The 27902-nt window shown below is 48.2% G+C and overlaps 1 protein-coding gene across 1 annotated transcript in view; it reads right to left on the reverse strand.

Annotated features, from left to right (window-relative positions):
- Positions 1 to 21356: 21356 nt before the first annotated feature.
- Positions 21357 to 27902, reverse strand: part of LONRF2 (LON peptidase N-terminal domain and ring finger 2) — a 42987-nt gene continuing 36441 nt past the window's right edge. The window contains 1 exon segment of the mRNA XM_074333917.1: positions 21357 to 27805. Within this exon segment, the coding sequence (XP_074190018.1) occupies positions 27611 to 27805 (195 nt within the window). The 3' untranslated portion in view covers positions 21357 to 27610.

A 27902-nucleotide genomic window follows, 5' to 3' on the forward strand; every position in this document is an offset into this window, starting at 1 on the left:
CGGCCCCTCCAATGTCGCGTTGCCTCTCTGTGCCTGAGAGCGTCAGTGGTAATGCAGGTCTCAGCCCTGCATCCCCATGTGTGAGACCAGCTGCTGCTGTCACACATTCAGGAGGCCAAGTGTGCAAGCCGGACCCTATGTCCTGCCTCCGAGCTCTTACTTGGCCACGTGATGCCAGCTTTCCCACATCTCCTGGGCCCACCAATCCAACGTCGCTTCTGAGAGGTGACAGGATGAACACACCGCTCTATAAAATTCCACACGCTGATCAGAATGTGGCAGAGAAGATGTGTGGCACACAGGTTGAGAGCCACGGCGCCCCACAGTGAAGTGACAGTGGTGGATAGAGACCCTCCCTGGGCATGCCTGCCATCTGCATGAGACTACTTCAAGAAGGAAAGGGACCAATGTCCAAGGGTGTGCAGATACCTGTGGGAAGAGCGGGGGAAGGGGCAGGGAGGGGGCAGGGAGGAGAGTGGCACAGGGGGAGGGGTGGGAGTGGCCTTCTCAGTCTCTTAGATCATATAGCACAGGCAAAACTCTTTATATCCCTCCTCAAATGTGTATGTTAAAGTCCTAACCCCCAGTACCTCAGAATATGACCTTATTCATTGCCAATGTAATGAGTTAAGATGACGTCATACTAGAGTACAGTAGGCCTTAATCCAATATGACGGGTGTCCTTATAAAAAGGAGAAATTGGGACACAAATACAAAGAGAATGCCAGGAGAACGCGCAGAGGACCACGTACGGGCCAAGGACAGAGGCCTGGAGCATATCCTTCCCTCCCCACCTCAGAAGGACCCCCTCCCCCCCCGACACCTTGATCTTGGACTTCCAGCCTCCAGAACTGGGAGGTGGTACATTTCTGCTGCTGAAGCCCCCACCCAGTCTGTGGCAGTCTGTTATGGCAGCCACAGCAAACAAATATGACAGCTCATTTTCAAAGTTCTGCAAAGAGAAACCTGGACAGTTCACAATAGTTCCCAGGTGTGAAGCTACACATTAAAATAGAGCAAAGCCAGAATTATGTGCTTTCAACCCAAAATGGGACGACAGGCCTTCTGTGACATGTCCCTCATTTCTCTGGAAACCTTCCCCAAACTATGCATATATTGAAAGCAGTACTGTGTCACCTGCAGATATTTGTGTCCTAACTGACAGATTTTAAAGAAGCACAAAAACCAAGAAGCTCATGTTATAAGCATAAAGACCCAAATATAAGGTAAAAATTAAATGCATATAGATTACATTCAACCATGTTTTAGTTCTCTATATAATCATCAACTGGAAATCTATGCGTCTGACAGAATGATCTAATGTTTTCACATACCATTCTTACCTTTTTCTAGCTTACTGAAGAAAATGTCCATAGAATACGGGCCCCAAGACAAACGGAATCAAACCAAGACATTTTCTGTTTAAGGAACGTATTCTGAATTAGAGCCATGAGAACACGCACAATTTTGTGGTTATCGGGCAAAACCGAATTTACCTTGATGACGTCATAAAACTCTGCACTGTAATTTCACCTACAGACGTTCGATATTTCTGTAATCTGATATGCGTTTTGCTGGGAGAAAGGATAAACATGAATTCTTTCTTGCTTTCCCTCCCCCCCATCACTGGTACATGTCACCCAACACCCAACAGGCAGTCAGGACACGAGGTCACCCAAGGTGGAGCTGGTGTTTAATTTACTTCGTGCAGCATGACACGGCCTTAGTGTCACACACATGGACATTGCATACTTCATTCATTCATTCAACAAACTCACCATGCTCCTTACTGTGGCAAGGTGAGAAATCCTGCAGGACACACTAACAACCCTGGAAGGAAAGATGTGTGGAGCTATTTTTCTCTCTCTACACGTTTGCACACGTAGTCTGCACTTGTGTATTCACTGTCTCCTTTAAGATTATTTGGGGCAAACCCTAGAGGCCAGTTTTCGATGTGTTCTCTGAAGGCCCGGGAAGGCCTGGCTCGGTGGTGACAGCACACCATCACGTCTTCTTGGCTCCTTCCTAAGGATTTAGCCCCAGGACAGAGGGGAGAGCTGCTGCAAGACAGTAAAGTCTTTTCTAGTTTTCTGCTTTTGACTCAAATGATAACATTCGCTCTGACATAATGACTGCACCAATTAGACTGAGGCAAAGAAAACACTCTGATGGAATAAATTTAGTTGGGGGAATGAAAACCTCTCCACAGGTCCCTGCAGTAATTATCTGTGTCCTCCCAGGGGCTGGGTGACAGGTGGGGAAGGGACCGGAAGTCCACAGGGAGGCCCAAGTGTCACTGAGCCAGGCGTCCTTGTCTCACCTCCTCACTGGGCATCTCATCTCACTTCCTGGGTCGCCTGCTGGGAGGAGGGGCCCCTAGGGAGGGCTGAACAGCAGGAGCCGGAAGGGTCTCAACAATCCTCAGGCTGACACTTCAAGTCTTCCAGGAAGAGAAGCCCTGAGGGCAGGGCCTCAATCTGTCCAGCTGTGCACACAGCAGGTACACACTGAATCATGTCAAGGACCTTAAAATAAAACCATTCTTAGAGCAGCCTAAGTCCTTTGGGCATCTGCATACAAGTGGGGGGGCTTTTCCAATATAACCCCCTTTGTGTATAGAAGACCTAAAGTGGGGTGTAGGGCTATTGTCACAATTTCTTGGGGTACCGACTTAGAAGTCAACAGCCTTCAGGCATTTTCTGGGTGGGCTTTACAAACAAACAACATAAAACAGGTTCCATAGAAAGTAATTTCAAGTTATTACTTAAAATTACCAGTGTCCCTCCACTGTGGCCAACAGAAACAAGTGTTTGTTCTGTTTTGTTTTTTAGATGAAACTGTCAGCCAAGTTGAAAAATCCCTGTATCCCCGGCTGCTGCCTATGAGGACAGACTGGGGCGGGCAGCTGTGCATCCGTGTGACACTCAGCAAAGCCGTGGCCCCTCCCCGGGGATGCTATTAGTGTCCTAGGTTCTTGTAAAGACAGGGAGGGAGACACGAGAAGCTGATTACTATTCAGATCGGCAGCCAGGCCCAGGCTGTCTGGAACTTACCTCACCAGGTAAATAAAAGGGCATCACGAAGGACTGAGCACCTCCTTCCGGCACGCCGAGGAAGAAGTGTGCGCCTGCACCTACGACAAGCGTGGCCATCTTGCGGAAATTGTCCCCAGCGCCCCCAGGTGCAGAGGCACGCTTTGTACATGGTGTAATCTACTGTTTCGTGTCACTTAGCACCCCCTTCTCTCCCCATCATCGTTAGCAGTCAGGTTCCAGGCCCATTCGGACCTACCTAGCATTAGGCAGGGCTTGATCAGGTCTGTTTCCTGGTTGGGTCACTCATTTCCTGCGTTTTGGCCTCTTTGTATGTGGCAGTGTCCAATGGTCAATAACGTCCTGTATCAAACAATAGCACCAAACCCACTGGCTCTGTGGCTTAAATGAATTAACTAAATGACTTCATAAAATAGTTGACACTCACTGACCTCTGTCTGTGTGTCAGGGACTGTGCTTACTGTTCATTATTTCACAATGAGCTTCTGAAGTTATTACCTTCATTTTACAGGTAAGTGAGCACAGAGAGGTTAAGTAACCTACCCTAGGTCACACAGCTAGTAAGTAGGGTAGCCAGGACTCAAATCTGGTTTGTTTCTGACTTCACACAGCCTCAGGGTAAACAAAGCACCTAAGAATTCAGATTGCATGGCAGGTTCTTTCCCAAGTCCTCCCTCCCCAACCTCCTGAGGGTTAGCACAATCCACCAAGCTGTGTCAAGTGGTTTCTCGATCACATACAAATTCGATTTTCCTTAAGTATCAACCCAACTTTATCTAAAAACCCATCTTGAAGTTAACTTGCAGGGAGCTGAAGGGGCTGCGGCCAGGTGGGAGGTACAGGGTCTCTCCTGGGAACGTCTGCGGTAAGACTAAACCCTGCCATATAAATCCTGTCCAGGAAGAGAAAAGAAGCGGGGCTGTGCAGGGGTAGAGTTACTACAGCTGCGGGACCGCTCACAGACTCCACTCTAGGAGAGGAGATCAGAGGGGAGCCAGGCCAATTTGACTCCTGGCCCAGAGGGCCTGTGTGAAGCCAGCCTTCTCAGGTTTCCAAGGAGGGAAGGCTTGCTGGGGAGCTGGGAACGCTGGATTGCAGGATGAATTCACACTGTGTGGTTCCTTAGATAAGCTGAGGGCGGCAGACTGGATAACCAGCCAGACTCCTTTCTACCTCTGATAAGACTGAGGCCTGTCTCTGAACGTGTTATTAATACTCTGTTCCATCCTCTACCTGGGAAGGGGAGAGTGCTGTTTTTGTCCTGCAGAGTGAGCCAGAGGGACAGGGACGTCCCCAAGGTTATAAACCCAAGGAGGGAGGGAACTGACAGAGCCAGGACCAAGGACACCTGGGTCTACTGTGTGTCTGGGGAGCTCAGCCATCACAGCGACTGTCTCACTCACAATATAATCACATTGAACAAGACGTGGATACTGTACGATAAATACTGCTTTTTCCTACATCTGTTGGTGAGATCAAGTGTTATGCTTGAAAACATGAAACAGGCATCAAAATCTGTCACAGCCTCCTCTGCTCATTTTACATAAACCTTAACCTGTGCGAATGTTTCGGGGGTAGGACCTGGACTCCACAGAACACCCCAAGCTGTTCCTCCGTGACTGAGATTTGAGCAGAACGTGCTAAAGGAGGCAAGTTAACCTCGGGGGTTCCCACGCCCTGCACCGTCACCCCCAGAAACATGTTCCCTTTCACGAGAGCAATTACTCTGCTTCCACCACACCACTCCCAGCCGGCCCCATCTGTCCCGCAGCAGCCCAGCTCGCCTGGGTCCACAGCGTCCCCTTTCATCAGTCCCTGGAAGCAGCTTCCTCATGCTTCTCTGCTTCCTTCAGAGCAGAGGGTGGGTATACGCCAGGCGCCTCCCTGCAGCCCTCACCCGCCCCCCACCCCCACCCGACTCCTGTCGTCTTCCAGGATACAGCAAATAATGTCACAGAACTCGTTAATTCCACCACACACTGTCCATTTCACAAGCCCGTCCGTGTCCTCGCCAACCTCTTCCTCCTTCTCTTTCCCGTGTAACTCACTGAATTTCTCCAGGAAAATCTAGCCACGTTCTAACCCTCCCTTCTTTCCATTTGGGAGCCAAATGTTCACCCAAATTGCGGCAAACGTGACGTAAAAGTGGTGTGGACCTAACCGCAGTATTGCTGATCCAAGGACATCTGGGAAAGAGATGTGCCTGTGTTTGCCACGGCGAGCCCTGGGGTTGCCCATCTCAAAGCTCTAGAAAGTACTCAGAGGGGCCTTTCCATCTCCACAAGTCTCCAACTCCCACGTCCCATTTCTCCACAAAGAGCTGCCTTCCTCAAGTACTAACACTCAAGAGAAACTTGCCAAAGCCCATTCTACCGGGTGCGGTGGCTGTTCTGCCATCTTCCGTACCAACAGCCTCGGTGTCGTTCTCCCTGTATGTGTGCTGGGCCGCAGGGTGCGCCAGCCTCCACTTCTTCCTAACGCTCTTTCTGTGGAGAGCTGTGCTCTGAACACCAGCCGCCTGCCCTGCGCTGCCGGGCCGTGCCTGTGAGGGGAACACTTTCGCGAGTCACCTCAGCTCCTCACGGCCTCCCCTTCGTCCAGGCACTGCCTTGCGAACCAGGGCTCTGCAGGTGGCAACTAGCTTCACACAGGTGTGAACTGCCTGTGCCTTGCACACCTGCCTCAGGCCAAGGCATGGGACACCGGTGAGAAGTGTCTCACACACCTCACCTGGAAGTGCAGTCCACTGACCTGTGGGGGGGGGGGGGGGGGCGGTGCTCCCCGTTTGCTGCTCAGGTGACAGTTCTGAGTCTTCACTTCTGAAGATTCTTCAGAGAGAGCTCCAAGGAGAGAGGTGTCACTTCTCTCCCCTGTTTGCTCTCCTGTCCCTCACGCCTGCTCCTGGTGATCGCAGCCCTGAATAAACCAGTTCCATCAGCCCTTGTCTCAGGATGTGCTTTGGGGGGACCTAGAGGTTGCTTCTAAATGTCCTACTATGCACGCAGATTTTCTGGAGAACCCGACAGGTATACAGTTTCTTAAAGGGACACTCTGTACACAAGATTGTTGGCTCATTTTGCTCCTCTGGGCACCTGAGCTAGGAATACATTTGTGACACACGCCAGAAGACCTTCCATTAGCATGGGGTTTCGTCAAGATGATTCAAGGAATAGAGCTGGCCCTTGCTCTAGAACGAGGACAAAAGACTGTTATATCGTTAACTCAGGTATGAAGAGATTCTGATACTGATTTCCAGTCTCGCGCACCACCAGTTACGAGCTCGTCTGAAACCACTTGTGCACAGGGGGAGGCATATCTGCCCTGAGCTGGTCCAGGTTTCTGGGGTTCTGTCTTTTCTCTCCCCTGGAGTTTGCTTGTGCTGAGGTGTCATTTCTAGGATCGGGTTCAAAGCTGAGCCACAGAGGTGGCAGGGGCAGGACGGTGGGGAAGGTGTGGTTCCCCCAGACCTCTCTGGAAAGTACCTTCCTCTCTCTGGAGTGCCCTGTGGTGCCCCTTCAGCCGGCCCAGCCCTGGGCTGTCTCTGATCCTTGATCCAAACACAGCTGACCTGCTGTTGACAAGACTCGAGGGGACATTCATGCTCTGCTCCTGGCTGATGCTTGAGCTGACAAGGGGTTCCCCCTGGGGAGCAGAGACAGGTGGCCCCCTTCCTGCCCTTAGAGCACCCTCCCTGGGCAGCACTGCAGATTCACGGACCAACTTTTCCTACCCGAGCAGTGTCACCTACAGGTGGGAGCGGCCATCCTGGTGGTGTGTGCTATGAGCTCAGACCTCTGGGAGCCAGGCGGATGTGACCTGTTGAAAAGAACAAGAGGAGATGACAGGAGGGGATAAGAAAGGGAGCCAGCCATCTCCTCCCGGCTCTGAAGAGAGCTTCTGTCCAGGTGTCACAAAATGTGACACAGTGGGGAGAGGAATGCAAATGCTGGACAGGCCTCACGCTTTTATAAATATTCGAGTTCCGTTGCCCAGAAAGAATGTAAGATGGAAATTATTCTACTTCAAGAAGAGAAGAACGCAAGGCCGAGCAGACCCTCTTCAGCGGGACTCCCCACTCTGAGGGGGGCTGGATGCTTTCCTACCACTTCTCTCCTCACTGCTGGGAAGTGTGGCCTCTCAGAAGTGCCTCAGGACAGGCTCAGGCCCCTGCTCCGGGGGTCTCCGTGTTTCCAAGGCGGACGTGTGGGATGGTGGCCTTAGAGCGCCACCTGGAGGCAGAGGTGGCTCCCTGCTCAGAGGGCACTTTCCCCACCTTCATTCATTTGTGCCAGGGAGGCCCTACCCGGGTTCCCCAGCCCCGGGCCTTGCTGTCCCAGGCTCACAAGGCCTCAAACACAATCTGGACACAGGGAGAGCCCAGGGAACCCCAGAGTTCTCTTAGCTTCCCCTGGATTTGGGGGTTTTTGTTCTTTACTTACCAAATGTGTTCCAACCCTATCGATTCTTAGAACTCAAAGAGGAAATGCTGATTTTGATGAACTAAGTCAATGTAGACTAAGTGGAAAATCCACACTTCTTGACTCAAATGCTACCATTTCCCTTATTTCTTCTTTTAAAGAATCTACAGTTCACCCTTGAAGAACACAGGCTGGAGCTGCTCGGGTCCACTCAGACGCGGCTGTTAAAAAATAAACACCTGCACTGTTTTTGATGCATGGTTGGGAGTCTATGGGCTGACTCGCAGCAAAGGGCTGACCGTGTGCGTGGATGTACGCCATTACACAGGGGACTTGAGTATCTATGGAGTTTGGTATCCATGGGGGGTCCTGGAACCAATTCCCCTGCAGATACTGACAGACAACTTCAGTTTTGGGGGAGGCAAAAGTGACATGTGGATTTTTGACTGAGCCAGGGTTCAGTGCCCCAAACCCAGTGTTGTTTAAGGCTTCACTGTACTTTGGACCCAGCTCGAAGCATAACTTATTACGGTAGTTCCCAGCATAATGATGGCTGGCGTAGAAAACACTATTTTGACCACGTAAAACACTCCCTCATGGGTTTCAGAAAGAGTTATCAAACTCCTTTTCAGTTGGGTGGGCCCCGTCCACAGGAGGACTGAAGGTACCGGTGCCCAAGCTCACTGAGCTACAACCTCAAGGGGATTGGAGTAGACACTGAGTCTCAGGGGGCCTCAGAGAACTAGTGGGGTGGGGGTGGCTGGTGGGACTCGTCTCTGGGAGTCCCCACCCTTAGAGAGACTGGAGCCTGAGGCAGGGCGCTGACACAGAGCCTGCGTCACTGAAGCGGGAGGTAGGGCTTGGGCCTGGGTACAACCAGGGAAGAACAACTTTTCTGTTTAACTCCCACTTGCTAAGCTCTGGCTGCACATTTGTGGTACCTGTTACAGCTGTCTACTAATATGTTTGCTCTCCACCTCCTAAGGACATGGTAGGGTTGCATTCCCTGCCCCCTGTCATTGGATAGGGTCATGGCACTAGTCTGACCAATGAGCTATGAGAGCCAGTGCACAGGTGCCTTCTCTCCGAGCCCATAATTACTGGTGAAGACCGTGCAAGTTCGCTCTCCCTCTGGCCCCATGTCCAGTGTGGCGACACTGGAGACGAGGGGCCCAAGTCACTTATGAAGAACAGTGTCCCCTTGCCTACCTGCAGTATCTGTGACACTAGAGGGGCATAAACGTTCACATGGTTTTAAGCACCTGAGACTTTGGACTTCCTGATGCCGTAGCACACACCGGCCTGATGCTTGCCGTCTTGGCAGCACATCAGGAACATCAGGTGGTCCTGACGCCCAGCTCCCACGCCAGACACGCTGACTTCATGGTATCACTGTGCTGGAAATCAGGATCTTAAAAAATAAACTTTTTGCTTTGGAATACGTTTACATTCACAGGAAAGTTGAGAAGGTGGTTCAGAGAGTTCCCATACGCCCTTCACCCAGTGTTGCCTGCTGTGAACACCTTACATCCCTGTGGTCCCTTTGTCACGACTAGTGAGCCAACATGGGCACACTGCTAGTAACTAAGGTTCACTCTATAGTCAGAGATCCCTCATTTTTACCTAATGCCCTTTGCTGTCCCAAGACTCCACCTAGGACATGACCTGTATTTTGTCATCATGTCTCCTGAGACTCCCCTGGACGGCCACTTCCTCAGACTAGCCTTGTTTTTGGCGACTTGGACAGTTTTTTAAAGAGTCCAGTTCAGGTATTTTGTAGGCTGTCCCTGAATCTGGGCTTGTTTGATGTTTTTTCCTGGTTAGACTGGGTGAACGGGTCTTGGGGAGGAATACCCCAGAAGTGGTCACCCATGACTTACCACCGCTGATGTTGACCTTGACTGTCTGCGGAGGTTGGGTGGGTCAGCTTTCTCAACTGTCATTATTTTCCCTCTTTTTATTCTATATTCTTTGGAATTCATTATGCACAGCCCACACTGAGGGAGTGGGACTTACATCCTACCTCCTTGAGGAAGGAGTATCCAAATAAATTATTTGGAATTCTACTCAATGAATATTGTATACACTGCTTATGGTCCAACATTTCATGGCTCAAATTGTTCCAGTTTTGGCCATCGGGAGTTCGTTCAGCTGGCTCCTGTGTCCCTTTGACATGTCCCCATCATCGTGTTCTTTGAGCACTTCCTTCCTCTCTGGCACCAAGGATGCTCCAGGCTCATCTTGTCTTTCCTGCGCCGGCCCTCAAATCAATCATTTCTTCAGTGAGCCCTCGTTCCTTTTATTGGAGGATGGTATTAGAAACCAAGGTGCTTGGTTGGGCATCAGGATTTGTCATTGAATGTGCAGTGAAGTTTGGGAGCCACTGGCTGGATCCCAGTGGTTCTCAACCCTGACCACGCATGAGAAGCACCTTGGGTGTCGGCTACAGCATGGCGGTGGTTCCTCTTGGGTCCAGGGGGCTCCGTGCCATACAACCCTCTACCATGCATTGCAAAGTATTTTGCATGTAAGATAGGCTTGCAATAGAAAGTTTTTTCTTTATACTAATTTGCAAATACTGTTTATATCAACAGTATTTGCAAATTAGTACAGCATCTTAGCAGAACGTATGCCCTGTGCTACTAGCATTCTCTCTGTCCCTGGGGCTCCGTCCTTCTCTCAATGACCAGACCATCTGGAAAGCAGAGAATTTACTCTTTCAAAGTGCCAAGGTCGGCTCAGGATCTAACCCCAGGCTTCTGAGCTCAAGACAATGGGGTGACCACCTTTTTTCGGGACCAGGAAGACAGCTCTAATTTGGCTTGAAGTGTGTGTGTGTGTGTGTGTGTGTGTGTGTGTGTGTGTGTGTGCATGTAAGTTATGAGTGTGTGTGAGCATGTAAGTTATGAGTGTGACAGAGCAGGTGAATGTGTGTGATAGAGAGTGTGCAAGTGGGTGTGAATGTGGTCAGCTTGAGATTGTGTATGAGTATGAATATGTGTGAATGTGAGTGTGATTTGTGAGTGTGCGTGTTGAGTTGTGTGAGTTTGGGGTGAGAACAGGTGACACTCAGTCCCTTGTGGGGCATTAGACCCCAGTGGCACATGCCACTGTGACCCCCCGTCCCCCGTCGTCCTCATTCCTCTCACCATCTTGAACTTCCCAGTTGATGCCTCTGCTCCAAACTCTCTCCAGGAAAACAGAGTCCTGGGGGCCAGGGGCTCCCAGCCTGGCGTAGTGCCAAGCCACGTCTCTCGAAGCCTCCTGAGAACCTGGATGCAGCACAAGACAGTCAAGCATTCTCCATTTTTGTCATCACTAACAAGAAACCCACAAGTTCCCAGCACGCTGTGTTAGCTCATCGCCATAATTAGCAATTTTCTGATATCATACTAACACTAGTTAATTATTCCCTCAGAGACAAAGCAAATTCATGGGATGTGGCTGGTGAGTGGACAATTTTGCTCCAGAGAGAAGCCCAAGCACTTGTGTGTTGGTCACACTGTGGGGCCGCCCCAGGAAGGGCCTGGTGACCTGGAGGGGCCCTCAGCTGAGACCTGGCAGGAAGGCCTGGGTCGCCACGGGGGTCCCCAGGGCTTGCAGCAACTCTGCCTCACAAATGCTGGAAGCTTCGGGAACCTGTTTCCCGTGTCTGTCACTGATGCTGTGACCGAGCTCATGGCAGCTCCTGCTGGGGCCCTGGTATAAAGGAGGGAAATCTGGCATCTCCTCAAGCTGCCTGTGCACCCAGTAACCCCCTCTCAGTAAAACTAACCTGACTTCACCCCGTATCCTTAGGGCGCTGCGGTGTGTCTGCTTCCCCCCTCAGGGACATGTGAGTGTTTAACAATGGGGTACTTGGAATTCCCACCTGCGGCAGGGCCTCCTGGAGGGGCAGTTAGATGGTGAGGGGCCCAAGCGGCCACTTCGCCTCCCAGGGCACCTCTACCCCTTGGTGAGCACGAGAAGGGGGAACTGAGAGTTCTGGGGATACATCCCTACACGGGACAGACCACAAACCCTCTCAAAGGCTCGTTTGGTGAAAAGAAGAAAAACAACCCACAGGCTATTTTTGCCTGGGCCGTTCTAGTGACTGGGTTTTCTTGCCTGAGTTACTCAAATAACGACCCTGTGGTGTCTTCCTTTCGTAAGTGAGAAAGTCCCTCCTCAATGGAAAGTTTAGGCTTGAAGTCTTTTGCTTGTGGCTTCTTCTTAATTTCGAAAACCCAGAGAGCGCTGCGGGTGTGCTATGAGGGTGCGTCCCAGCAGGCGGGGGGCACTCATCTCCCCCTTGCTGTCCCCAGCATGGGGCGTCACAAGATTCTCCTGTCAGCCACGTCCTATTTGTTTGAACCTTTACCAGTCAGCCCCGCCACCAGAAACCTCTCGAGCTCGCAGTCTGTGTGGTGATGGCCACGCTGAGCTGTGGTTTGGTATGTTCTGTCGGCCCAGGCTGCTGTCTGCACGGTGACAGCAGGACATGACCCGAGTTGCTGGGACAGTCCCAGGTGACAGACACCTGTTGTCCTGCTTAACAGCACCCCAGTGTGTCTTGATTTGGACAATAACTGTGGTCACCCTACCTGGTGAAGAAGTTTTGAGGGCCAGCGCCATCTCCCTGGCCTCCAAAACCTGGCCTGTCTGACGAGGGCTCGGCTTATGTCCTGAAGCTCCAGGAAAGCCAGTGTGAGGTGAGGGAAGCAGAGGTGCTGAGGACAGTAGGCTGCCCCCTCCCCATGCCGAGACCCAAAAGGCTCTTGCCTCACACCCACGTCTGGTAAAATCCAGCCCAGCCCTTCCCATGCCACCAGCGTCCTGAAGCCTTCTGTCCAACCCAGGGTTTTCTCTCTGGACCTTCACATGCACCCTGAGCTGCTTCCACCTCCCTCCTCACGTTCCTCCTGAAACGCCGGAGAGGCAGCAGGGAGCTGGGCATTTGCTCTGACGTGGAGGAGCTGTGTGACCCGGGGAAGCCTGTCACCATGAGAAGCCTCAGCTTCTCCACCTGTAAAATGAGTGACAACAGTACCTGCCTCAGGGCGGGTAAGACGATCCGACCAGCAATGCCATTGGATGCCGTCTAACCCAACTGAGCCTTAGCTATTATTTTACTACATTTGAGTTTCTTTTCTAGATAGTAAGCCTTTCCTCTAAAAAGCAAAATTCAGGCATTTGTTGAGTGACTGTATGCCAGGTGCTTTCACAACCACTGTCCCTGCCAACTCTGAGAGCTGGGAGGTCATGGACCCCATCTCACAGGTAGAGATGAGAATGTTCAGAGAGGTTTGCTAATGGGTCCTGGTGACAAAGCTTAGTAGTTAAAAGGAATGATTTCAAACACAGACCCTTCTTCTGGCTTGTCATACATACACATACACACCACCATCTCCCTTCGCAGAAACCTCACAATGACAAATAAACTGTTGTCCTGAAATATATGGCAGTGTGGCCACAGATGTTTACAACAAGGGACGTTTAAAATCAATTGTGCTCGTCAACAAAAAATTAAACAGATTCCAGGTAGCATCTGAAGAGGACAGTCATTTGGGTCGTACTTAGACAACCCAAGGAGCGTTAACAGCTTCAGCCCCAATGAGTAGGTTACTGGTCCTGGTCCTCTGCCCTGAATACATGCCATTGCATCTGCTCACGGCCTTGGCTTCTGGATTAAAGGAAAGACATTCAAACAAGGTTTGGTCTTGGCAGAAAGGGCAAGTGAATGTTGTTTCCGGTATAAGGGTTTGTTTCTAGGAAAGGAACTATCACCAGTCTATCTTGGGTTCTGCCACTTCCCCTCTGGGGGCCTCAGAGGTCTCCTCTGTACAATGGGACTGTATGAGATCTTCTCCAGGACCCCGACAGCTCTTTGCAGGGGTCCCTGAATCGCACATCTTAGCTGCTTCAAACAACCTCTGCTTTCTAGAAGTATTGCCTGAGTTGGGGGTATAGTGGGCTGAATGTTGGTCCCCAGAAGATATGTCCACACCCTAATCCCCAGAACCTGCGAATGTGACCTTATTTGGATAAAAGAATTTTGAAGGTAAAATTAAGATCTTGAGATGAGATCATCCTGGATAACCTGAGCAGGCCCCAAATCCAACGACAAGTGTCTTAGACGAGAGACTCGGACTCACAGAGGTGAGGCCACATGAGGCCGAAGGCAGACATGGGAGCCAACCAGCCGTCAGCCCGTCAGTCTGAGTGCTGACAACCACCAAAGCTGGAAGAGGCACAGAATGCATTCTCTCCTGCCGCCTCCAGAAGGAGCTCAGCCCTGCCACACCTTGATTTTGGACTTCTGGATGCCAGAATTGTGAGAGAACCAATTCTTGTGGTTTTCAGCCACCCATTTTGTGTAATTTGCTTTGGCAGCTGTTCAGGAATGAATACAAATAGTTTTATATGAACACAACTTGGCGATACTCATGTTCACTTTCAAAGCACACGTCGGCTTCACCTGCAAAGGTTTCTAAAAGAACTGTTTAGTGGAACGACTGCACCTGAAAGTAAGGCGAGCCCCATTCCAGGAAAAGCTGCAGGTGCCTGAGGAGTCCACTGAACCAATCCTTCCAGCTGTGGGGACAGTTTATACCTTCACTGAATGTTTCCTGTGCTGGGTCATTCTGTTGGAACTACACTCACCCCATTGGAAGATTCTCGAACATGTCTAGTCCACGTCGGGGGCCGATACGCACTACAGAGCTTAAATCCAGTTCAGCCGAGTGAACGTCACACAGTTGTTTGCTCTGTGACACAGCTTGCAGCCCCTGGCAACCCCATCTCCCACCAGGGGCAGGTCACCCACGCTCCAGGAGTGCATGCTGGCTTTGTGTTGGCCCAAGCCAAACTACCAACCCGCCCTTCAAAGCCACCTGATCTCCCTGTCACAGTCTGGTTCGTTTCCCCCACACTCCCCAGGGCATCTTTCTCCAGGTCCACAGCCTCCCTCACCACAACCCAGTGGAAAAAATGGAGGCCACCGGGCATGAGCTCCTTCGATTCCCATCAGCCACCTCAACCTGGGGAACTGTCATCCCTTCTTCCCTTCCTGGCAGAGACACGTTCCTCTTTCCAATCTAAACATAATCTTCCTTCTCCACTCTGGGTGCCATCTCCTCATGCCTCCTCAGAATCTTTGTTCACCCCGAGCCAGTATCTTCATTCTCTCCCTCTCCCGAAGGCCGCCTCTGGGATAGGAGCACGGCTGACAGACACACTCTGACATGAAGAAACTATCCAGACCAAGGGCACGACCGGCAGCTCACAGAAGGAGGAAGACCAATAGCACATGAAATGGTCCTCAGCCTCGCCAGAAGCAGGGGAATGCAACTGGAAACCACAGTGAGGTCCCATTTCAATCACATCAGGCTGCCTTGAGATTAAAACCGCCTCAGAATGCCCAGGGCTGGTAAACCACATTAACGATAGCTTCCGTTAGCCCGGGAATGGAAAGAACCCAAGTGTACCTCGGAGAGGACGGGTGTGTACACTGAGGGGAGTCACACAGTATGAATTATCCATGAAGTCGAGCAAAGCTGCACTTAGTGGAAGGGCACGCATGGGACAGCGTGGAGGGCTCGCCGGGTTTGAGAACGCACGCGTGGTGAAGGCTGCTTTCTTCTGTTTTGCTGAGAAACAAGAGAAGAACAGTGCAAAGGATCTACCCAAGTTTAAAGACAACGTGAATGGCTGAGATTCCTTTTTTACCTGTTTCATTCTTCAAGAGAACCCCACATTCCATGGAGGCTGCCATGCTGGAGGGGGTCAGAGCCTAGCGTTCACTACCTATGTGTTGAGTGTGTGTACACGTGTGTACACGTGTGTACATGCAGTCTTTGGAGGAAGGATACACCAGCACTTAAAGGCTGTTATGTATCACTTTTCATTTCTTAGAAATAAATATGCACCAAACATGGAAACCTATCAGGATTTGATTGAGTTGACAGTGGGGCCAATGGTGTAGAATGTTCCTCAGGGCTTTTCTGTATTATGCAATATTTCATTTCAAACATCTGTCCCCAGGTCCTGTCAACTTTCCATTTGCCTTCTCAAGTAGAAGTTAGGAGGTATAGGAACTTGCAAAATCAGGAATCTCTGTAAACTGACCTCTTTTGTGGAACCCCACCTCTTGTCACAAGGGTTATCAAAGCAGTTTTGGAAACCAAAGAGTCTGGTATATTTGCTATAGAGTCAGAAGTAGGGATAGAGGGCCTGGAGCCCACAGCCTGCTCCACAGGCAGGCTTGGAGAAGACAGCACCCAGAGTTGGGGGGACCGAATGCCCGAGATCTGCCATGGTAGAGAAGCCGGCACCTACCACAGCCAGGGAGCTGGTGGGAGCACAGCTGACTGGCCTTACACAGCTGTGTGGGGATGGGACTGGCTGCTGCCCCGTCTGTCCCTCCTGCCCTGCCAGCCTTTTACTTCTCGGTTCACTGACAGGAGCTTTCTGCATGTTAACGCCAAACCAAGGCAGATATTAGGTTCCCCACTTTATAAACAAGGCTGCAAGTGAAGCCTCCCCCAGGCTCACCAGTCGGCATGGGATCCAAGCCTGTGTCCGTGCCGCACAGCCATCCTTGCCCCCCCTCACGCTGCCTGGAGCCCCCAGCAACAGGCAGAGCCAGGCCCTCACTCACCATCAGGACCCTGGGAGGCACAGGCTATGACCTTGATTTATTGTATTGGCTATTTGACCTTTATAGACAGAGGATCTATAGTTTTCATCAGCTGTGAGCCAAAACAAAGATTACGTAGAAATTCCAAAATTCTATAACAATGCAAATAATACTAACAGTCATTATTCCAGAAGCCCGTTTTCTATGTCAAACACTACACCGAGACTCTTCCTTCCTGATATAGGGAGGGATGCAGTTCTGCCTTGGGCTGCTCAGCTTTGCAGACAAGGAGTGTCTTCCATCCCTTCCACAGGCAGCTCCTTTCTAAAATCCAAATACGGCTTGAGACAGGTCCTAGCTGGGTGTCCCATTCTTGAGTGTGCAGTGCCCCCATGTGGTCATTTCCGGTGTAGCCACTTGCTGACGTGCTCTGCATCATGTGAAAAATCACCAGGTTGATTTCTTCTGTTAGTTTTCCTTGCATCCCACTAGGAAGGAGAGGCGACAGAAGCAGCTCTGACTGGGAAGAGGTACGCTGAACTTGCCAGAACAAACATCCTTCTAGCGCACCAACCACGGAACCCTTGAGCTCAGGAAGTGGACTGAGTGTGTCTCCTTAACGCAATATTTGGGGGACAGCAATACCGGGATCTCGACAGCTAACCTCAAGGTCCACTTCTGCCTTTTCTATCGCCCCTTCACCTGTCCCATTTCCCCTCCGCCCAACAAGACTCGGGAGGTGGAAATGGGGGCCTGTATGTGAGTTGGGAAAGTCCATAGGGGTTATCTAAGCCACTCCTTCATTTTATAAATGAAAGTGAGGGCCAGGGGTTTGATGAGGTCTCTCCTCAAATGCAACCAGCTAGGTACAGCTGCCATTAACACATGTCGAGTCTCTCACATAACCTGAAGCCCCTCAGAGGTAGGTGGGCCAGGGCCGCTATGGTGGCTCCAGTGTCACCTCAGACCCCAGCTCCTCTGCCGTCCACTTCATCAGTTCTGAAGCACGACTTCTACCCATAAGGTTACATCACGATCACAACACGGTTGCTAGAGCCCCACCTATCAATTCTGAGTTCCGGGCAGGAAAAACAAAATGGACAAGGGCAGAAGCTCATGTGCGGAGGTGTGAGCTATCTTTTAAGTAGCTCTTCCTGTTTTCTCAATGACTTTCCTTGTCTCTTACTGGCTATCCCTACCTACAGCGGAAGCTTGGAACTGTGGCTTTGGAAGCTGGGCGTATTCCTAAGAAATAAGGGGGAGACAACCAGGTGCCTCACGTGTGACTAGTGGTGAGAACGACAGCGGCTGCCTTCGGTGCCTACGCTGTTTACTTGCACTGTCTCATTTATCCCCATAATAACCCCGCCGGCTAGAGTTTGATAGTCCCATCTCATAGGTGAGGAAAATGAAACTCAGTGAGGTTGTCACCTGCACTACAGCTAGTGAGGAGTGGAGACAAAATCGGAACCTAGACTGACTCCAAATTCCACGGTCTCCACATTACAGCCTCCGTCGAAGGGGAGGAGCCACAGGACTTGCCCAGCGATTCTGCGCCAACAGCAACTTCCAAAGCTGCTCCCTCGGCATAGTTATCGTTATTGAAAATGGAGAGAAACAACATGAAAACATTCTTCTGGAGACGAAGGGTGCTGCTGCCACCACTGTGGGAAGGGCAGAGTATTTAACAGAATGGTCTGCGTCTAAATAAGCAAGCTTGCCCATGTGCACTCCACCCAGACCCTGCATCCTTTTTCTGCCCTGCTGCTGACCTGAAGATCTTGGGGGGAACCTCCCACATGACTCTGGGCCATTCTGGGTTAACGTCCCATCAGTCTGTCATCTTTTACTCTTTATATAGTTGGGTCTAGAAGTTTTTAAATAATCATGTAAATGTATGAAACAGATAAATCCTTTTGCTTTGTGAAAAGGCTCTTGGATTCATAAAAGCACTCACTCTGAGGTTCCTTTAACTGAAGGTCTCCAGATTTTTAAGTATAAAAAATTTTAAGTATTAAGTAGTTGGCAAAATGGCCCAAGGACAGAAAAACTTAAAACTAGATTGTGTGATATACTGCCAATTGAAGACCAACCGGAAATCACTATACGTCACAATATAGACCAGTGGAAAAATACAGTTGCATTTATAACCAGAGTTTTCCCACTCTCCCATAAAGGGATGTCCAACTCGGCCTAGGATTCCTGATAACGAGGAGAATGGTCGAGAGTGGGCCTGTGGAAGCACTCTGCTCCACAATCAATTGCCTTGTGATTGTATTTGTTCTTTTGAAGCCATCTGTCATGGGATCTTGGCTGATTTTATTATTTTGGTGAAATTCTCTGAAAAAGCATCAGGCATGGATGGGCTGAGTGCCTGACGGGAACCCCTGCCCCTGCGTCTCAGCCCTTTGCAGTACTGCAGAGCGTCCAGCAGACGGCGCCAAACATCGCTTGTCCTTTAGAACTTGACCAAAATGGCTGCTCCTTCCCGCATCACTCCTTTCCTCCCTTCCGTTCCTCTCTCCCTCCCTTCTCTCTGTTCCTTCCTCTCTTCCTTTATTCACTGATTCATAAAATATCTATGAAAGCCTAAAAGCTGAGCTCTGTGCAAGATCATTATATACATAATGAATATGAGAAATACTCCAGCGCTCTAGGAAAACATGGTTGGGGTGAATATTTGTTCAATAGTTTTTGAACACCAGTGAAAGAGTAAAGATCTATCAGGGCTGAAAGAGTAAAAATCATCTTGGACTGAAAAGAGAAAAAAAGCAGCCCTGCTGTTCACCAGCCTGGGAGGACAGATACGCATAAAGCCAGGAGCAGACTTCACAGGGAGCATTTCTTACAAGGTCAGGCAGCAGCAGGGAAATGCCATCACCACCACCTTGTTGAGTCACCACTGCTTTCTTACCCCTGACACCCCAGACCTGCTTTGCTACTCCCATCGCTGACTAGGGACACCCAAATGCAGAGCCATCCTGGCCTTGTGACGACACCCACCCCTTAGCAGATCCTTTTCCACTTCTCCTAAACCCGTCCCAGAGGCAGCAGGCAGGACATGACTGCCACTTACCTTACACCCTCCTCAGATCCAGCAGGAGGGGCCTGGACCTTACCAAAGAGGCTCCGTCTCCTCCAGCAACATTCTTCCAGGCTCTGGCAGTTACCTGCTGTCGTGTCGCCTCTATTACTTTGGAATTCTATATCTCCCATTGCCTTCAGTGGGCTGGGTTCTGCAATAGCCATTCCTATCACCAGCTCTGGGTTGGGTTTTAGGGTTGCTGATATTACTTTCATGAGGGTCCCCTTCCCATCTCCCGGGGTCCTGGCTAGTGTGGCAAATAAATCCTGAATCCTAGGAGGTTGCTCCCAAATTTATCAGCTTACTCAACTCGGTATTCCAATCCTTTTGATGAAGTGCCCTCAAAACCCTGCCTATGCATGGCGTCCCTGCCTTCCGCGGGTACATGTGGGCTATGTCTTGAGTTTCTTTTGGGATCTAGAGCTCTCCCTCACCCCTTATCAGGCTCAGAGTGTCCCTGGGAGAGGGTCGTTTTGATTTAACCCCAGTTACAGGCTCAGTGACCTGGAGGGAAGGTGAAGGCAGATCATGAGGGGCACATGTGTTAACCCCTATGGGAAGGAGCCTTCGGATTATCTCTAAGCTACTTCTGTAGGTTCAGAAGGCTCAGGGGAATCTGGGTATTCAAATTTTTCAAGGGTCTTGACGGGTGATTAATTGTCCATAGCATCGTATCTTTTTCTAGAGTATCCATCAGCCTTAGTGACAGCCACCCAATTCCACTGTCCTTATAGCTATTTATTCCACATTTCTCAAAGGCCTGACACAGTGTATGAACTAGTGTATTTCCTTCTACTAGTGACCATCCCAATTCACCACCAGTGAGTTTTAAAACTTAGATGGTCACTTCATGCCAGGGGCTCTCTGGCCACTGATGGGGCTCTTACCTCCAGAAAGTAGTAAGTGATCCAGCTCCAGAAACCCACTTTATCACTTGATTTTTTGGCCCACTCCTGAACCATGTAGTCTGGCTCCAGAAGCAGACTCTGAGACAACAGTTTAGCTTATGGGATATTTATCTAGGAGTGCCCTTGGGAATAATACCTGTGGGATTCATATCCAGAAAAGGAAGAGGAGTGGACCGAGGGAGATGCTCAGCTATATGACAGATGCAGTGGCCTCAGCTGAGCCCCCAGAGAGCTCTGGAGCCACTTGGCCCTTCAGAGTTGTCCTATGTTGAGCTGAGATGGCCAGACCTTTATGCTATTACTTTGATTAGTCACTGCATGTGAGTTTCCCCAGGAAGGGATGTGACTTTGGGTGAGGTGGCCCTCTGAAGAAGCTGACAGTCAAACGTTCTCCCAGCAAGTGAGGCCACCAGGGGACCTGAGCCGTGCTCACCATGGATAGGTATGCCGTGTTAAGTAAAAAAAATAAATGTTTGTCATTAGAAAACAATGAGACTTGGGAGGATGCTCATTACTGTAGCATCACGTAATCTATCCTGACTGATACTTCCTGCTGAAAGAAGGAAAAAGATCTCGCAAGGTCTTAAGAACATAAAAAGGAACCTGTTCCAGACCCAGACGCCTTTTCTTTTTTTAAAGCTGTTGATTCAGTGGGCATTCTGAGCACACACAGGTGGATGAAAAGGACAATTTTTTTCATACCTCCACGTCCTTGGTTAGTTTCACCAAATTCACTGGCTCAGGCCCCAGTCTGCTGACACAGTCACTGGTTCTGGAGGGAGGCCCAGCAGGGGACACTGAGGTGGGCCACAGGGCTGGCAGTGGGCGAAAAGCCAACGGTTAAAATTACATTAAATGAAGAATCCCCTTTCCCAGCCACACTAATCACATTTGAAGTGCTCAATAGCCACCCGTGGCTAGTGGTTACCACAACACAGAACATTCCAGTGGGCAGTACTGAAGGATGTAAGATTATTCACTACATGAGATGCCTTGAAAAATGCCTGAGTATTACAGCTCATATATGAAAGAATCTCAGCTTAGGTTTTTCCAAATGACAACAACCCAAATAATGTAAATAACATTGCCAATAACAACTTGTAAAAACTGAAAGAAACTTCTAAATCATAAATATTTTTCAACCATGCTAGAGAAAGAATTTAAGTATCATTCTCTCTTGAAAGACTAATACAACATTGTCGTAGGAAAAGGTGATCAAAGTATATACAATGGAAAAAAAAGCAGAAGGAAAAGTATCATAAAGGTGACAAGAAGTTAGTAAGTTTTCAGTATTTTATTATGAGTGTCATTTGCCAGCTTTTAAAAATTTCAATTTACCCCTTTTAAAATTCTAAATAAATATGCATTTTCATACCTAACTCTGTTTGCAATTTTTTAAAGAAGCACTACCCTGCCCCACCCCCAAAAACCTATTTAAGCTTCAGTTCCTACAAAATCTTATTTTCCTTGAATAAAACTAACCTTAAAAAGTAATTTTCAATTTTAAGGCAAAGTCACCGAACCTCCGCCCTTACTTCTGGACCACTGAAGTAAGCTGGAACAGCTCCACATCTGCACGAGATGGAATAGTGTTCCTCCAAAACTCATGTCCAATTACAGCCTGTGACTGTGACCTTCGTTGGAAATAGGGTCTCTGCAAATACAATCAAGTTAAGGTGAGGTCCTGCCTGATTAGGGTGGCTCGAAGTCCCATGACTGGTGTTCTTATGTGAGTAAAGGGAGATTTGGACACACAGAGAAACACAGGGAAGAGGCCAGGTGATGACAGAGACAGAGATGGAGTCCTGCTGTCACAAGCCAAGGACTGCTGGCAGCCACCAGGAGCTAGAAGGAACTAGAAGAATTCTTCCTCAGGGCCTCCGGACGATGTGTGGCCCTGCTGACACCTTGATTTTGGACTTCTAACCTCCAGAACTGAGAGAGAAGAAATTCCTGTGGTTTTAAGCCACCAAGGTTCTGGGAACTGGTTGGAGCAGCCATAGAAAACTAATATAATACCACACACATTGATATGATCTAGTTTCCAGTCATTCTACCCTACTACTTGGGTGCAATTATTTATTAAAGAACGTTTACAACACTGTAAGTTTTATTTACTCCAAATACCACATGTTGATATACAATTCCAATGAATGAAAATGACTAGCACACAAATACATGAAGTAAATACGGCAACATTTCAGTTTGGCCTCACTTAGATAACAAGAAATGCCAAGTAGTGTTATTACGTCATTAACCCTGACTTGAACTTAGGAAATAAAAGGAAGGCAAGAGGCACGATGCATGTTATATGAATGTGATAACACTGCCTACCTCTGAACAGGTAAAAGCATGGTTTTTAAGTTTATCTACATCAACTTATTTGTTCAAACCTGCTCTCCTAATTAAATAGAAAAAAGTACACATCAAATTCTTAACTGGTAAAATCATTCCACAACTATAAATTAAGAGGCTACTGACATATCCTCGACTAGCAGGAAATTGCAATGTACGAACAGCGCTTTCCAACCTCTCTATTAACAGTTTTTGTTTTTTTCCCCCCAGAGTTCAGAGGGAAACTGTGTACATGTGGTGGGGGGATAAGCAGTATAAGAGATGAGATAAGCCAGTCACTGATCAAACTGTTAGCAGTGCCAAACTTGGCTAAAGAGGCCAAGAGTATGGTACATACTGACGGTCCTAATGCAATGCCGTCAAATGATCCCTAAAAGTGAAAGGCTGGAGAAAAGCCATTTTGTCCTCAGGGCCACACATGCCAACGCAGCCTGAGGATGTAGGGAAACTTCTCAGTGCGTTGCTTTATGATTGGGGCTTGATCTTTCCACCTGGGGACGTCACATGCCCAGGGAGTCCCCTGCTCTTCAGGGCTGCTCCTTGGCTGCACGAATGCCGCTGTGGTTCTGCCGCTGAGCTTCTGCACACACAGGGCTGTGCCCACGGGCCCACGCCGCCCCTCTGCAGAGACAGAACAGGCCTCTTAGAGAGGCTGTAGCCGGAAGTGCGAGAACAAGCTTGTTTAATGGGGTTTTTTGTTTGTTTTTTACATTTGATGACATTTTGACACCTTGGGCCCCCCCTTTACCCCCGACTGGGGAGAGACTGCCCCTCCTGGCTAATTCTTAGAGACAGCAGAGAGCAGGCCTTTCACATGAAAACCAACTGATCCAGAGCCCACACTGTGAGACGCCCCCTCTGCCTGGCTCTTACACTCCAGGAGGCAATACTCCTCTGCCAGCTCCCCCAGACCCCAGACCAGACAACTAGAGACCACCTGAGAGCACAGAGCCTGCAGCATTACTCAGACTCACCAGTCCTAAGCTGCTTCTGCTGCCCTGCCTGACTTCCTGGCAGAAACAGAATGAGGGCTGCTGTCCCTGTGCTTTTTCCTCGTCCTGCTTCAGCCCCCTGACTGGCACTGGTGCTTCCCATGTGGGCCCCATGTGTCGTGCCATGCCTCTCCTTTTGAGGGGAACTGTGAGTAACAACAAACGTTTCTTTCAGTGACACTGACCTCTCTGTGTTGTCACTCAGTCACCTTTATACATTCGGACCCGGGCACAAATCGGAGCTAATATCCCATCTTGACCAAGTGCAATGGTGACACTTCAATTTCGTCTTTAGTTTATGCTACTGCAATTTTCTAATAGTCAATATTCTAATATTCACCTAACAGCTGATCCACTACTAAAAGCTGCTTTATGGGATTCAGCAGCTTTTGGTAAAGCTTTTTTTAGCAGTTGAGAGGTGCGAGTTAAGGTGCAGGTAAGGTGAGGAATTGTAAAAGTGAACAGACCTTCTCCTAGGAGTCAGAAGTCAATAGCCCGGCCCTAGTAGAGAGGAGGGGATATCCAGCAACATTCAGGGTTCACTTTTCTCCCTGCGTGTGGCTGGCATAGCTCACCCTGTCCATTCAGACCTAGCTTTCCCAGGTTTTGGTGAAACACAGAAGCAGAAAGGGACCTTTGGGTATGGATGGTGCTAAAAGAGGAAGAGCTTCCTGCTGCCACTGTCACCTACGTTAACAGTGGAAACTGGAGACCACCCATCCTGTTCCACAGGCATATCTGGGGAAAACTAAACCTCGTGCTTCCAACAAAAAGAAATGACCCAACTTATTTTCCTCCTAATGGGCTATCATCTTTGTATCATTCACTTTTATTATTATTATTATTATTATTATTATTATTATTATTATTATTATTTCATAGGTAGCACCTAAATTTTAAAGAGTGGTATTCACCAAAGTAATTTAAGTGGTGGGAGAAAACACAAAAGCAAGGAGGAAGAAGAAACAGCTGAGCACTTTTTAGAAAGCAACTTAAAAATCATGACTTCTATGTCAAGCAATGGAATATTTCGATGATAACAATGGCAATTTCAAATAATTCTATGACAAAATGATAGTGTCATCGTTCATGATAATTCTACCACCTATAACTTTGTTCCTTGATGATTCAAAAGTCCTGTGTGAGACTTAACATATGTTAAGAGTTGAGATACAACTTATTAAACAAACAGTCTTGGTGGGTTGTTTTGATCTGGGTGTTGGGTGGGGGTGGTTAGAAAAGAAAGGACATCTCTGTGGTCATAAAAATGGGATAATACTCAAAATTTTGGCACATGAACTTATAAAAAAATGATTGTGGTTGCATGGATACATCTTACATTTTTAATTGTTTTCATTTGGGACTCTAAAAAATACTCTAACTTTCAACTCTGAAGACAGGGACCGAGGGGATGTGATCACCCTAAAAATCTCATGGGCTTTCAGAAAACCGCCTGTCAGGATTTCAGCTACGTTTCAAAAATATAGGCAGAGATGGAATTATGAGTCAAGCCACTTAGGAGAGTAAATGGAAAATTACCAAGCAGAATGTACTGTGTTAAGAGAAGGATCACTCCCCAAAACTGTTATTACTCTGAGTAGATGGTTTTATTCTGATGTAACTAGCGCATCAGTGCTGGAATGTTTTCAGTAAAATTAAACTGGGATGCTCTGACTTTGAAGGAGAGATTCTATTATTTTCTGAGAAATCCTTAGAAATGACGTCTCCGTGACAGAAAGGAGGTGGGGTGGGGAAGGCAGGAAGAAGAAAGGGAACTGTGCTGTTTCAACTAGATTTGCAGCCAACTGGAGTTTGGGTTTCTTCCCTTTTTTTAAAGCTTGTAAAAGGAAGCTTCCTTCATAATACGACTTGGGATATTATTTCCTTGGTTCGACTTCCTGATGAAGAACTTATTCTAAGTGCTCAGGGAGTACCGATCTACCCCCCTTTGTGCTGTGTGGACGTGGGATGCTGGACAGAGCATGAGGTGATCACAGTCTCTTCCCTGTGGTTGCAAGAAACAAAAACAACAAAAATCGTGTTGCTCCAGTTTGCATCATTACTGTTGAACAGGCTTTTACGTGAGAACACTCAGAACGAGAAGATGACTCAGGAAGAGGCAGACAGACTCAGAAAGAGGTAACTTGATGGTTTGGGTTACAGAATGTGAGTTACTACATTGAAAGAGGAGGGTTGAGAGAGCAGTAGCTTCCCACTGTTATGGGAAAAGCCTTAATACTCTGAGCACAGAAACATAACTTCAGGAAGGCTCCTGGAGAAATGAAGGCCGTGTGGTTATTTGGACACCCTGAGTGGAAACAGCAATGGCAACTGTCCAGATATGGATTTAAGGTAGAAAAAGGTTTTCTAGAAGAGGAAGAGACTGGTCAATGCAGACCCATGTTCATGAACCATTTCTCATACAGGTCTTCTGGAATGCTAGATGAAGTGTGTTTTTTGTTTTACATGATCAGGTTAGATTATCATGTCTAAGAAAGCTGGATACTATTGTTAGTACAGTACATGAATTATGAAAATCATTTGGGAATCACTTGGCCAAACAGCCTTTCTTTAAACCATGTTCAAGATGCTATCTGAGATTCACAGTTATGTGAGGCACTGGAAACATCTGATTGGAAAATACTTTCAAATTTTCTCTTTATGACTAAGTAAAACAAGTATAATACTTTCCAACCTCTGGGATGAAACTGAGTTTTAGCTATTGAAACTACACTTTTTAAAACTACGATTATAAAGTCTTTCTAATAAAATGTGTGACGGATGGATAAACCACCAACAGTTGGTATTATGACATATATGTTTTAAAACTCAAAAATTGTATACCTTGAATGAATAAAGCAAAACTTATAGCTGTGATTTGCTCTGTAGCCTGGTCTTGTCACCTTTCCGTTAAGAATGTCCACCTCACAGACCAAGAAGCCAATGAAATGTACCAGCTCGTTTGGTTATAATTCAGTATGTCAGGTTCAAATGGTTACTCCAATCAGTATTACCAATATGCATTAGCGGTTGGAAGTTATACGGACTGTTCTTTAATAGATAATACCTGCTCTGATCATTGTAAAAGTTCTTCTCAAAAAGAAGAAAAATGATAATCTTTAGGTTGGTGTTGGAGAAAAGCTTGCTGAATATTTACATCTCACGCCGCCTTCTGTCTCCTTGAACATTCTCCTCTTATGGTTTCCTTGAACAGATTCTCATTTCATATGCAGCTTTTAATGTCTGCATATTATTAGTGCATGGATGGTGAGCTCAAATTTATTGATGGGCCTAATTTCTAATGCAAATCCTAGTAGAAAAACATGACTATTTCCTAAAGGCTTAGTACCCATTGAATCCATGTTGACAGGGATATGCTTTCAAGAGAAGCTTTGCACTAGTTGGGATGTACATTTGACATCCCACTGCACGTACACTCTTTGTTGAGGGTGTATAAATTTATATCCTCAAATGAACTATACTGGCTTCAGATATTTCTACATCCCAGGTACACCTTCGTGTATGTTGACACTCACCTGATTATAACATGCAATTTATAACATCTTGAACTACTGCAGGACATAAAACACAGTTCTATCCGGCGGCTACTACTTCTTGGGTAAGGCTTAATTTTGGCTCCTGCACTGGAATGTTGATTTGATTCCTTAATTTCACAGACAACTTCACAGTGACACACGAAGCCTAAACAAATTTTTGGTTAGCCTGTGCTCTGAGAAATCTGCTTCCAGACAAAAATGTGGTTTCCCCCTTCTTGTCTGGCCCCTGAAGCATGCTGCTTCCATCACGTGTAACAAGGTGCTGTGCTGGGAAAGGAGTCCTTCTTTCTTGTAAAACCTAAACCTCTTGTAAACCTTCTGTGGTGTCCATGCTCTCAGGGGACTGACATGCCAGAAGCATCTGCTTCAAAGACATGTTCTTTGGTTGCTTCCCAACCATGGGCTCCATTCAAACATCAGGCTAACCTCGTACAGAGTCACACGGTACCAGGCACAGACTTTTAACTTTTGCATAGGAGTCAGTATTTGCTAAGTGTCCCATTCTGTAACCCTATGAACAAGCACTTTACAAAGCGCTGTGAATGGGACGGGATGCTGTTCGCCCAGGCCTGGCTCTCCTCATGGAAGTACAAGGGCATCCAGAAACGTTGACAAACAGAGAAAATCAATTATTTCTCTCCCTGCTATTAACCAGCTCTTGCCGAGTATTCATCTTACGCGTGATGATGACTAATATTCGCCAAATGGCGAGCAGACGCTCCTTAAGTGAGGTCATGCCAAGGATAGCCAGCTGAGCCTTGCGTTCCAAGGGCAACACTGCCAGGACCCAACAGGACCAAGCAGGTCCACTAGGATTGCTCTGCAGGAGAAATAAAAGGAAAACACAGCATTACGGCCTAAAATACAAGTCTGTTCCCTCAGTGCTGTCTTTCGTTTCACCAACAGACGTATGAGCA

This window comes from Rhinolophus sinicus, linkage group LG05 (genome assembly GCF_036562045.2).
Source record: "Rhinolophus sinicus isolate RSC01 linkage group LG05, ASM3656204v1, whole genome shotgun sequence".
Classification (NCBI taxonomy): Eukaryota; Metazoa; Chordata; class Mammalia; order Chiroptera; family Rhinolophidae; genus Rhinolophus; species Rhinolophus sinicus.